Raw genomic sequence first — 12,686 nt, forward strand, 5'->3', positions numbered from 1 at the left:
TTTTTTCTTTACCAACTTCTGAGATGAAATATAATGTAGTACCAATCACTCTTCTACATCCTGTGACAACTTGCTAATTCTAGCAGAGTGGCACCATCGTGTGGTCTGCCTAAAATACTGCATGTGCATTTGCAAATTCTTTTTTATTAAAATAAATTAGAATTCATATACTACTTTTCACTTTATGTATTTTTTGGTGATAGTCATGTTGCTACAAAAGGCAGAGAACATATGTTATCAAGGGCCTTGATTTTTATTTTTTTTTACACCAATGAATTGCTTCAGTATAAATATCTTTTTGGCTATTTTTTTAAAGGATTCTTCAAGGAAACCAAATTAAGTCAATTACAAAGAAAGCGCTTTCTGATCTTCAGGCTCTTGAATATCTGTAAGTATATAATAATAATAATGATGATGATGATGATGATGATGATGATAATAATAATAAATAATTTATTAGATTTGTATGCAGCCCCTCTCCGTAGACTCGGAGCGGCTCTTCTTATGCTGTTTGGAGGAGGGAGAGCAATCTTTTTTCTGTAGAATAGATCTCAGTTTTAAAAATTCAGTCATGAAACAAATTTACGAATACATGGTTCTTGTTTAATTTTGTAGAGACCTGACCAACAATGCTATAGTATCTATTGAAGAAGGTGGTTTTTCCCAGCCTCTTCTTAAAGAATTGTAAGTATCTAATGTTGAAAATGTTAAATTCATTCAATATTAATAAATTAGTTGCACTTAAAAGGACTTGTATTTGTAAAACACATTTTAGTCAATATGGATTTTTTTTCCTGATTACACCAATTATTTGATTAGTTAAACTACTTTTGAATTATCTTCCCTGTGACAAAGGGAAGTTTTGCCCTTTTCAGAGGCAAAACTTTTGTTAAGTTAAGCAATATTTTTTTTAAAAAACTGAAATGCATTAAACATTTCAGATAACATCTGTAATGACTGTTGAAGAATAAAAACACATCAAGACCAGCAGCATATAGACATCAAAGGATCCAATGTATTGTTTTACCAGCTATATACAAGGTTATGTTTAAGAAAGGATATGAATGATATATTTTCAGAACTGTCTCTCTTTCAGTATATACTTCGTTGGATGATTTTTTTAAAAAACCAAGAGAATACTGGCTTCACATGATAGGCTTAACCAAATGACATCATAGTACATTTTAGTATTTCAAACCAGTGCTATTGTAATTGCATTACTAAGTAATTCAGCTTAAAGGCTATAGTCAATATTCAATCTTCACAAATTGCATTTGCAGAAATACCAATATGAATATAGCTATAATAAGATAGTTTGCTTTCTTCACCAGATTGACAGTCTTTTCATATCCTTTTGAAGTTAGTGCAGATTGCTTTATTTAGTTATTTATTTTTGCAATGATTTACTATTTCTAGTAACATTGTAATTATAAACATGCTATTGATTATGTTTAGAAACAATTCTCTCTTGTTAGGTATTACCTCTTTGCATGTGAGTTGGTTGACAGAAATGTAAAATATTAAAAGTATTACATCTACAAACAATTTTAGGAAAATCTAGCATATAATACAGAAATGTTAATGACGTTTTTCAAATATTTTAGCAGAAATAATCAGGAGAAAGAATCATGCCCTGTAACTGTAAGCGAGCTGTTATTTCTTTGCCTTCCAGCATACAGCATTTTTCCTTGTGCCTTATGTTTTCAGGTTGTTGAACACTAGCAGCTTATTGTGTGACTGCCAGTTGAAATGGCTCCCCCACTGGCTTTTCCACAGCCGTTTGCAGGACACTGTCAATGTTGTTTGTGCTCATCCGGAATGGCTAGCTGGAAGGAGCATTCTCAGTCTGAACACTGAAGACTTCATTTGTGGTTTGTGTTCTCTTATCCTTTTTTTTTAAAAGAAAATAATATCATCTTATGATGAACCTACTGATAATTTTTGTCCTGAAAAATGGTTGCATGTATGAATTAGGAAGAAAAATGTGATTTCATCGACTTACCCATCTGGTTTATGTGAATTACCATGATTTTTTGTGTATACCTTAAGCACATATATAATTAGCCCAAGTGTTGTTTCAAAAACCCTAGACTCAAATTTTAGAAGTTGTCTGGAACATTTTTTTCTAGTTTGTTCAGTAAACAAACTTCACAATAGCCAGATTTTCAAATAAGTCAACCTGGATGTTAAGGGAAAGCTTAAATGATAGAGAAAAATGGCAAGTACAATGGCCTTAATACTTTGGCATTCTCTTTTTTTGCAAAACATTATTATTAATATTTTTTAAGGGTAACTTCCATTGGTTTATGAATCATGCCTGGCCTTGCATGGGATATTAAGGTCTCTCAAAGTCAACTTGACAGAATGAAATAGAGACTCCAAGGCAGTGTTTTTCAAATGTGGCAACTTTAAGAAGTGTGAACTTTAATTCCCAGAATTACAGAATATCTTAAAATCGCCATGATTGGAAAAAAAAATTCTAATGGATGGAATTACAGTAGTCCCTCGCTATATCGCGCTTCACCCACCACTGCTTCACTTCATCGCGGGTTTTGAAGTCAGCGTTGGCACAGATACAGGACAAGCCAACCAGCCCGCGGCTGGGCGAATTATGAGCGGGGCGGGGACTGAGCTCCGGCGGAGGCCCGTCCCCTCATTCAACCCGCCTCGCCAGTGCCGAGAAGGCAGTCTTTGGAGGCGCGCTTAGTGGTTGGTGGCGGCGGCGGTGTGCTTGGGGTTGTAGAAAGAGCTGGGAAGGAGGAGAAATTCCCCATCACGGATTTCACCTATCACGGCCAGGTCTGGAACGTAACACCAGCGATAGGTGAGGGACTACTGTAATATTTTGAAAATCTGCAGGACTTAAACATTTAAATGTGCCCAATTTCTTGTTTCCATTAATTGTGAGGAAGTTCTGGGAACTATGGCAGAATCTTAGTGAGTTATGTGCAAATCTTTGGCTAATATTTAATGACAGGTTTTATTTTACATTGTACAGTATAATTTTAGCTTTGTCATTTTTTGAAGATGGGCACTTTGCAGCAACCAACCCCTTGTCTCCATGTTTGTTCCTTATAACAGCTTTTAAATAATTGTCTAGATACTTTTCTTGCCAATGGAAAATAGGCATATGTTGATATTGCCAGAGACAATATGGATTTTTCAAAATATGTTATTCAGATTCTTAATGAATAAAAGCTGGAGCAGTAAAAAAAGATACAAATTAGTGCCAGAAGATGTTTCCCTTTGAACATATGATGAGAATGCCTGGGTTGTCTTACGTATCTCTTGCTCTTACTGTAGTTAACAGTGTGTTCCACACTTCCATCTGGTTTCAAAGCTTTCCCACCTACTCATTTCTGATGAATTACAATTTATATCAATATTTACTTCGTTTCCCTTTTGAAAAGGACATGTAGCTAATTTTTGTTCGTTTTTCGTAGATGACTTTCCCAAGCCACAGATTAGAACACATCCTGACACTACAGTTGCACTTAGAGGAGCCAATGTTACCTTGACTTGCAAGGCCGTGAGCAGCAGTGATTTGCCTATATCTGCTGCCTGGAGAAAGGACAGTGAAATTTTATACGATGCAGATATAGAAAATTATGTCCGGTATCAACAACAAGATGGTGAAATCCTAGAATATACTTCTATCCTGCATGTTTTCAATGTGAACTTTACTGATGAAGGAAAATACCAGTGTATCATCTTCAATCACTTTGGGTCCAATTATTCCAACAAGGCCACGTTGACTGTCAATGGTATGCAGCAGTGGTGATTTTGTTTTGCTTTGTTTTGTTTTAAGAGGGAAAAAAATCCTTGAAATTCATTGTACAAAAGAGGGATTGAGAGCCTATATATTTCATATAATTCCAATAGTCCATTGCAAGTAAGAAATTTATATCTCTGGCCAAAGTGATCTCATTGTTCCTAGGTAGCGCTGTGTGGGGAGGACAGACATCCAAGGGAAAGTAATATATGTTTACATAATCTTTGACAGCAGTTTCAGTTTTCAGCAGTTTCATATGTGATACAACCCCAACAGATCACTTCCATGGTCTCATCAGAAAAAAAAAAGATTTGCCATTTTTTTAGCTTCCAAATGTGTGCCAACAATCCTTCCCTTTTCAGTTCCTCCCTAAAATATGAGGTTAAAAAAAATAGCCGGTGCTGAAAAGTTATGAAAGACTTCTTACATAGAGACTAGGCACAAGGACCTTTTTTTCATTTTTTTAAAAAAAGAAGAAAACAAAAATCACTATAAATACTAAGGATTTTTAACTGTGGTTTAGGGGAACAGCTGTAACCGATGAGTTTGCATAACATGCTAAGTCCAAAACAAATAAGCCATGTTACATTTTAACTTGTGTTAACTAAATTAGACAACAGCTCGCTTGCTTTTTGGCTCAACGCTCCCATAAAGACCAAACTTTAGTGGCAGCCACAGCAATTCCATGGGTGGAGATGGCACCCACAGCAGTTCCATGGGTGGAGATGACTGAGGCAACTGCAACAACAACAACAGCTTCTGTGTTTTTCTGTAGCTGCCTGTCTGGTATATCTACTGTACTAGAGTCAGGAGAACTAACTTGAGGAGCTAATCGTAGCAGCAGCATTAGAAAGAGATTGGGCAAGAAAGAGTGAGAGCAGCAATCTCTGCCTTCTGCAGAAAAGTTGGTGCTTCGTCTTCCAGGTGCAATTGCTGGAGGAGGAATAGAGTGGTGCCAGCTACCATGGTAACAACCACAGTGGTAACAGGAATTATGCAAGCACCATGGATAATGTCAGGACATGCCTGGAATGATGTGATTTAGTGGATTAAGAAATAAATATTTGACTGACATTAAGGGGCGTAGAAGTGCTGCCTTTGTCATGGTCAGACCATTTTCTACTGCGGCTTGACTTCCTGGCTTCAATCCTTCCCCGCAGGGAGGCGGAACCAATTAGGCAGTTCTGCCCCAGATGCCTGATGGACCCAGAGGGCTTTCAGAGGGCTCTTGGGGTTATTCCAGAGACACTCATCCACAGTTTGGCGGAGTCTCTTGCTGAGGCCTGGAACAAGGCTGCAGCGGAGGCTCTTGACCAGATTGCGCCATTGCGACGTCTCCGCGGCACTAGACCCCGTCAAGCTCCATGGTTCAACGAGGAGCTCCGGGAGTTGAAACGCCAAAAGAGACGTCTAGAGAAGCGATGGAAGAAGAGTAAGTCTGAATCCGATCAAACACTTGTAAGAGCTTTTATTAAGACTTACAATGTGGCGCTCAAGGCGGCAAGATGCGTGTATCATGCCGCCTTGATTGCATCAGCGGAATCCCACCCGGCCGCTCTGTTTAGGGTGACTCACTCCCTTCTTAACCAGGGGGGAGTTGGGGAGCCCTTGCAGAGTAGTGCCGAGGATTTTAACACGTTTTTCGCTGATAAAATCACTCGGATCCTTAAAAACCCACCTTTGCCGCCAGGCATGGGGGAATTGAGATATCTCCCCCGGGCCTATACAATTTATGTATGGTATGTTTGTATATATGTCTGATTAATAATGGGGTTTTTAAAATGTTTTTAAATTATTAGATTTGTTATGAATTGTTCTATTGCTGTTGTGAGCCGCCCCGAGTCTACGGAGAGGGGCGGCATACAAATCTAATAAATAAATAAATAAATAAATATTTTCCATACAACTTGTTGGCTGGTTCAGTCCAATTGCTGTGAATTGGCTTTTTTATTTTAAGATTTCCCCCCATTTGAAGATAGAATGCACCTAAGTTACCCTGCAATGCGGGCATTCAGATGCCCAAATATTTTGGGGCAGTCATTCACCTGATGTAAAGGGCATACAAATCCAATAAATAAATAAATAAGGTCAATAAGTTATATGGAACACCCTTTAATTCTTAATATACAAAATCAAAGCTTTAAAGCTTGTGGACTTCAACTTCCAGAATTCCTCAGTCTTTGCTTTGGTTGTGGGTTTGCTTTTGTTTTTAGTGGACTCTCTTTTGAGTCAGAAAGTAGACTTGAGAATAGTTTTTATTTTTTCCCTCCTAAAATCCAGATAGGTTTCCAAATATTTAGTATAAATCTAAGTTTAAAAATGTTTAAAGCATTTAACAAGGGGAAATTTGTGGATTCTGTATGTTCTGTATAAGGAACATTCCCATAGTAATTCTATTGCATTTTCATTCAGAGCTGCCTTCTTTTATGAAAATTCCCATGGATTTGACAGTACGTACTAGAGCCATGGCCAAATTGGAATGTGCTGCAGAAGGCCATCCAATACCGCAGATATCCTGGCAAAAAGATGGCGGCACAGATTTCCCTGCAGCTCGCGAAAGGCGCATGCACGTGATGCCCGAAGATGATGTCTTCTTCATAGTAAATGTGAAAATTGAAGATATGGGGATTTATAGTTGCATGGCTCAAAATGTGGCTGGCAGTATATCAGCAAATGTAACATTGACTGTGTTAGGTAAGCAAACTTGAAGCTACATGAGTCATTTTCATACTTGGATATATTTCAAGTGGTTTGTCTCTACAGGTATAAGCTCCGAAACTATTTTCCCTCTCAGAAAATTAAATTCAGTTATTGTGTGTTAAGTCTTGGGGCACTTTTAGAAGAGAGGAATGTTACGATTGATGGTTAACGGCCCTGACAGCTTTATATACAATTATTAAAAAATAATACTGGCATAATGCAGTATCAGAAAATGCAGACCTTAGGTTTAGGCAATGAAAAACAATACTGTTAGTTTGGTTTGAATTTGAATGTGGTGTAAACCCAAAATCAAATTGAACATAGAAACATAGAAGGCATAGAACATCTCCAAATATTTATGGAATTATTTTCCTCATGAATCCCTAGTGTGAACATATTTTGATGCCATTTTGTCTGTGTTTTTGCACATACAGTGATCCCTCGATTTTCGCAGGGGTTGTGTTCTCAGACTGCCTGCGAAAGTCAAATTTCCGCGAAGTAGAGATGCGGAAGTAAAAACACCATTTTTGGCTATGGACAGCCAAAAACTACCCCCGCGCACCCTTTTCCAAGGCCGTGCAAGGAGCTGGGCTTGAAGTTGGGGGCGGGGAGCGACAAAAGTATGGAGGCCAGCAAAGATTGTTTTGAATGTCGGCCGCCCCCGCCCCCCCAGCACCTCTGGCCCCCTCGCCGCTATCCCCTGCCCGCCCGATCCGCCCCTCTCACCGGCTTTCTTGGGGCACGGGTCCTCCTGCAGCAGCGCTGGTGGCTACGGCTTCTCGTCCTCATTTGGCCGCTAGCCGCTCTGAGCGCTTTGGGAATGCCCGCCCCGCCCCCTCGCAGTCCCTTAGCTGAGAGCGCTTTCGTCCCAGCTGTCAGCGAGGGGGCTGCAGGAGAGGCGGGGCAGGCGTTCTCACAGAGAGAGAGCAACAGACAGAGCGAGATAGAAAGGAGAGAGAGAGTGAGAGAGAGAGAGAGCAAGCGGGGGGAGAGTGGAAGGTAGAGAGAAAGAGAGAAATGATAGAAAAAAGGGGAGAAAAAAAGAAATGAGAAAATGATTGAAGCAGAGAATGACAGGAAAGACAGAAAGAGAGAGAGAAGTGACTCTTGGTGATGACATATGACGTCATCTGGTGGGAAAAACCATGGTATAGAAAAAAAACCGCAGAGCAGTTTTTAATTAATATTTTTTGAAAAACTGTGGTATAGCCGTTTCGCGAAGTTTGAACCTGCGAAAATCGAGGGATCACTGTATTTTAAATATGTTTGTTTTTCTCCAGAAACACCTTCCTTCGTTAGGCCTCTAGAAGACAGGACTGTAGCTCAAGGCGAAACAGCAGTCCTGCAGTGCATTGCTAGTGGCAGCCCTGCCCCTCGCCTAAACTGGACCAAAGATGATGGGTCTCTAACAGTGACAGAACGGCATTTCTTTGCGGCTGCCAATCAACTGCTCATCATTGTAGATGCAGGATTAGAAGATGCTGGAAAATACACTTGCATTATGTCTAATACACTTGGGACAGTGCGTGGCCATATTTATCTATACGTATTATCCTCACCAAATTGTGACTCCTCCCAAAGTGGCATTGGAATTGGAGATGACGGCTGGACAACGGTTGGGATTGTGATCATCGTTGTGGTCTGCTGTGTCGTAGGCACCTCTCTCATTTGGGTTTTTGTTATCTATCACATGAGAAGAAAAAGTGAAGATTATAGCATCACTAACACAGGTGGGAAAACGGAAAATTTATTCTTATTCATTTCATAGTTAGCGTGACAATTGTATAAGGAATTGAGTTATTGCATCTAAATGGAGTAGACATCTGTCACCACATCCAGGAATACTTGTTTCATAAACTATCAAACCTCTGTCAAAGAGGTAATGCCAGAGCCTTTCATTATCATATGTACAGCCTCATATATGGCCATATATAAAGTCAAAATATTGAAAATTAAGAAAGCTGTAAATAAATACGAACAAATTTGTCCCTGTTGTTTGTGATAAGCATGCAGTTTTTGAAGTTATTGCATAGCATTTTTTAAAAATTACATTGTCATATCTTCAGAAAAATAGTGTTACAGTGTGGAATTAAGTGTGAAAATTATTAAATTTTTATAGTTTAATAAATGGAGGTAAATTAGCATTAGAAAAGAATAAATGAAACTGCTTTGAAGAAATTGTATTCTTCTAGCTATACTAGGTAAGTTTTCTTTGTACAGTGTGAGGCTGCGTTCCTTCATATCCTGATTGAATGTTACTGTCTTAATAATAGATACCTAGTTGCTAGATAGTTTAATGCCATATTCAAAATATAATGGTTAACTTTTGGATTTCCCCCTCCTTTTTCAGAAGAGGTAAATTTGCCTCCTGATATTCCTAGCTACTTATCTTCTCAAGGGACTCTGTCAGAACCACAGGAAGGCTACAGTAATTCTGAGGCAGGAAGCAATCAGCAACTTATGCCTCCCTCCAATAGTTACCTACACAAAGACACAGACGGTAAGTCCCGTGTGTCTTATTCTTGGGCAAAAATTGGATTATTTTCCACAGCCAATTTACTGTGACCCACCAAACGCTGGATTGTTGAGATTTTTCAAAGAATGCAAACTGGATTACAATTGATCAAAGCAAGATTAAGTACATAATTAATCTTGTATGTAGCACATACTATAGGTCCGTGATAGCGAACCTATGGCATGGATGCCAGAAGTGGCACACAGAGCCCTCTCTGTGGGCACGCCAGGGGTGGGTTCTGGTTTTCTTTGCTGCCGGTTCACTCAGTGATGTGCCAAATCCTCGGAGAGGGGCGGCACACAAATCCAATAAATAAATAAATGTGGGCATGCATGCATGAAACCCCCCTCCCAGTCCTGTTTTGGGCCTTGCAGGCATCCCAGAGGCCCTTCAGAGGCTGGAAATGGCCCATTTCTCGACTTCTGGTGGACCTGGTACTCCTGTTTCTCACCTTCCCCAGTCTCCAGAGGCTTCTTGGAGCCTCTGGGGGTCAAAAGTGGCCTCCCGCACACCCCTGGAGGCCAAAAAGAGTTTCCATGCAAGCCCTGTACTTAACTGGTATCCAAAACGGGCTGTGTAGGAACTCCTGAGAGGGGAAAAGTGGCTGGATGTGGCCAGCTGAAAATCAGCTGGATGACATGTGCATTTGCACTAGAGCTGAGCTAGGGCAACAGTTCATGTGCCCATAAATATGTCTCAGCATGCCACCTGTGGCAAGCATGCCATAGGTTTGCCATCATGGCCATAGATAGTAAAGTGTGTGTTACTTGTTTTCCTAGTCAAAGTGATCATGTCAGAGTATTCCAACTTGTCATTGTTTTTTTCATTAGGTGGCACAGAGCCATTGGTGATCTGCTCAGATTGTTACGACAATGCCAACATCTATTCTAGAAACAGGGAGTATTGTCCTTATACATACAACACTGAAGATGATCCACTGGATCAATCACTGTCCAGCCTAATGGTACAAATGTCTAAAGAGCCCTATCCTGGATGCCCTCAGCATGAAACCACAACTATTAATAGCCTTTCAGATGGCCAAGATAGGCCGGTGTTTGTTAGCAATCAAGACAGGCTACATAATAGGAAACCATGTTCTCAATCCTGTGGCAATGGTAAGTGCCCCCCCCCCCTTTGGGGGGTTTGCCTTTAAATGATTTCATTTTCACCTGAATAATGAATTGGCTACTGAAAAATACTTTATTGCTACATTGTAAAATATACATTGTCAATCTGCCTTTATCAGAATTTTGTTTTTTATTTATTTTTATCTCGCCTTTATTATTTTTATTATTTACTTTATTACTCAAGGCATTCAATATATCTATTACTCCCTCCCTCTTCTCACTTCAGCAAACCTGCGAGATGGGTTTAGCTAAGGGAGTTATTGGCCTAAAATCACCCAACTAATTTTCATACTTAAGGCGGAATTCGACCAGTCCCCCAGTCTTTAGCTTCTTGCCTTAACCACTAGATCTAACTGGCTCTCAGATTTTACTCTTATTGTTGATATCCAATCTCCAAGATCCATTATTCAAAATATATCTAAATATAAATAAATATATAAATGTAATTCGTTTATGAAGCTAAAAAAACATCGTTTTTCCCTGAAAATAAGCCCTTTACCTGAAAATACCATTTTCTCTGCTTAAGGTTAGGGAGACACAGCTGGAAATCAGGTAAGACAGCAAGAGGAGCCCCGTCTTGCTACATACGCCCCAAAATAATAAAACTCCCATGCACCCCGAAATAATACGGCCAAGTGCTTATTTTGGGATTCAAAAAAATAATAAGACAGGGTCTGATTTTGGGGAAAATACAGTACATTATACAAACATTGTCTTATATATTTCCAGTAGTATATTTTTGATTTCCTGTATAAAAAGAAAGAAAAAAGATAATAAAAAGAAAAAAAATTAAAAACATAATATATATGCAGAAGACATCTGTTTTTCAACGTAGCATTTCACTATGACCGTATGGTACAATATTAATTAGTTTTCCATTCTATCACCAGAGAATCACTTTATAATTAGACAATGAAATGATCAATTCAAGTTTGTAAATCTAGGATGGTTCCATCCTGCCATGTCCCTCTCCATAATTTTACTTTCCAAAATAATAAAGTCAATAGTCATACCTTTTAAAACGTTTTGTCAAGTCAATAAACAAAAAATGTTGAATTGTTTTCATGTTACGATAATAAGACTTAAATAATTCATTTTTAAATCTGATATATTCCAATAGTTTGTCCATCTTTCTTGTAAATACCATTTATCTTTTAAAAAAAAACACAAATAAGGAAATTAACAGATATTTTAATTTAATATGTTGCCGTTCCATACTTTTAGACAACCCCAAATTTTCTTTCAATATTTTTATGACTGAGTCAATCAAAAATTAATATCATTATTAGCTCATTTAATTCCCCCATCCCAAATGAAAAAGATTAAGCTCCAGTTTTCAAACTGGGACTGTCCTGCAGTGTAAACTCTCATTGACTAAGAATGAGAATTACACTACCTTTATAATATGACTTATACCATTTATTGCAGGAAGTAAAATATAATTTTTGATGGAAAAGGGTCCAGTAATGTTACCTTAATAAAATTGAAGCCAAAATTGCTCTATAAATATTCTTAGGTATATGTGCTTCTTAATAAGTGATTTAATTTGGAATACACTTTGGTTATCTTAGGTTTTTGTAGATATATCTAAATATACAGCTTTTTATAAAACGTACTAAGTTATTCCTAAACATAGAAAAATAACAAATACATGATTTAAATGTATAGATGAAATTGTGGTTTGTTGAGAATCTTAGTGCTGACGTAGTTTACAAATTCAAATTTCTAATTTTTCCTTCAACAGATCTTTTTCAACAGTCTTTATGGGGTATCAGTAATGATCTGGGGTTGTTGCACCCTCATTGTTCATCCCCATCCAAGACCCATGAGGGGCCAGAGGTTCTGAGAAATGAAGGCATCTCGGAAAAAGAGCCAGAGCAGATGATTCCTCCTAGGCTTCATCACAGATTACATCAATACAACTTTGATTTTAACAGGACTCAGGACATGCAAGAACATCATGAAGCTACATAAAAAATGAAATAAGAAACATTAGCAGCTTGAAGCATTTGTTAGTATTTTTGCTACCTCATATTTTGACTCAAGGCAAAAAAAAAAAAGGTTTCATGCTTCCAATAGAGGCTTTAATGGAACAGACCACTGACTGCATGCTGGAGGCCAAAATCACTTCCTTCTGCTATTTTCCAACAAGTAGCATATATTAAAGCTCAGTCTTAAATGGATGGTGAAAAAAAGAAGATGCAACACAGTGGTGGAAGTGTGATAAAAAGGGGCTCTGTTGTCCTGGAAACATTCCCAATAATGGTTCACATACATTATCTTTCCTGCTGGGAAAAAAAAACAAAACTTTAAAAGAGCCATTTAGCAAGATTCCTTGGTATTCATCAATAAGAAACTTTGCTTTAGTTTTTTTTTTTAATCCATCTGACAACTAGCAGGAATTCCCCTCATTATGTCCAATCATAAACTCTATTTACTTTTTCTCTCTCTGAAGTATTCAGATGTAAATATATACAGTACACATAATATAAATATTTTGTATACACTAATGGAGATGATAGACTCAAATGTATGGTTTTTTGAAAAAAAAAAATATGCCAAATATCACATC

At 38.2% G+C, this 12,686-nt stretch overlaps 1 protein-coding gene across 2 annotated transcripts in view; it reads left to right on the top strand.

Annotated features, from left to right (window-relative positions):
• Positions 1 to 12,309, top strand: part of LRIG2 (leucine rich repeats and immunoglobulin like domains 2) — a 50,515-nt gene extending 38,206 nt beyond the window's left edge. For both annotated transcript variants that reach the window (XM_070745642.1, XM_070745643.1), the window contains 9 exons: positions 317 to 388; positions 616 to 684; positions 1,708 to 1,871; positions 3,444 to 3,764; positions 6,185 to 6,466; positions 7,753 to 8,202; positions 8,823 to 8,972; positions 9,818 to 10,102; positions 11,859 to 12,309. In XM_070745642.1, the coding sequence (XP_070601743.1) occupies positions 317 to 388; positions 616 to 684; positions 1,708 to 1,871; positions 3,444 to 3,764; positions 6,185 to 6,466; positions 7,753 to 8,202; positions 8,823 to 8,972; positions 9,818 to 10,102; positions 11,859 to 12,088 (2,023 nt within the window). In that variant the 3' untranslated portion in view covers positions 12,089 to 12,309. The remainder of the gene's footprint in view (positions 1 to 316; positions 389 to 615; positions 685 to 1,707; positions 1,872 to 3,443; positions 3,765 to 6,184; positions 6,467 to 7,752; positions 8,203 to 8,822; positions 8,973 to 9,817; positions 10,103 to 11,858) is intronic.
• The last annotated feature ends 377 nt before the right edge of the window (positions 12,310 to 12,686 follow it).

This window comes from Erythrolamprus reginae, chromosome 3, assembly GCF_031021105.1.
Source record: "Erythrolamprus reginae isolate rEryReg1 chromosome 3, rEryReg1.hap1, whole genome shotgun sequence".
NCBI classification, from domain to species: Eukaryota; Metazoa; Chordata; class Lepidosauria; order Squamata; family Dipsadidae; genus Erythrolamprus; species Erythrolamprus reginae.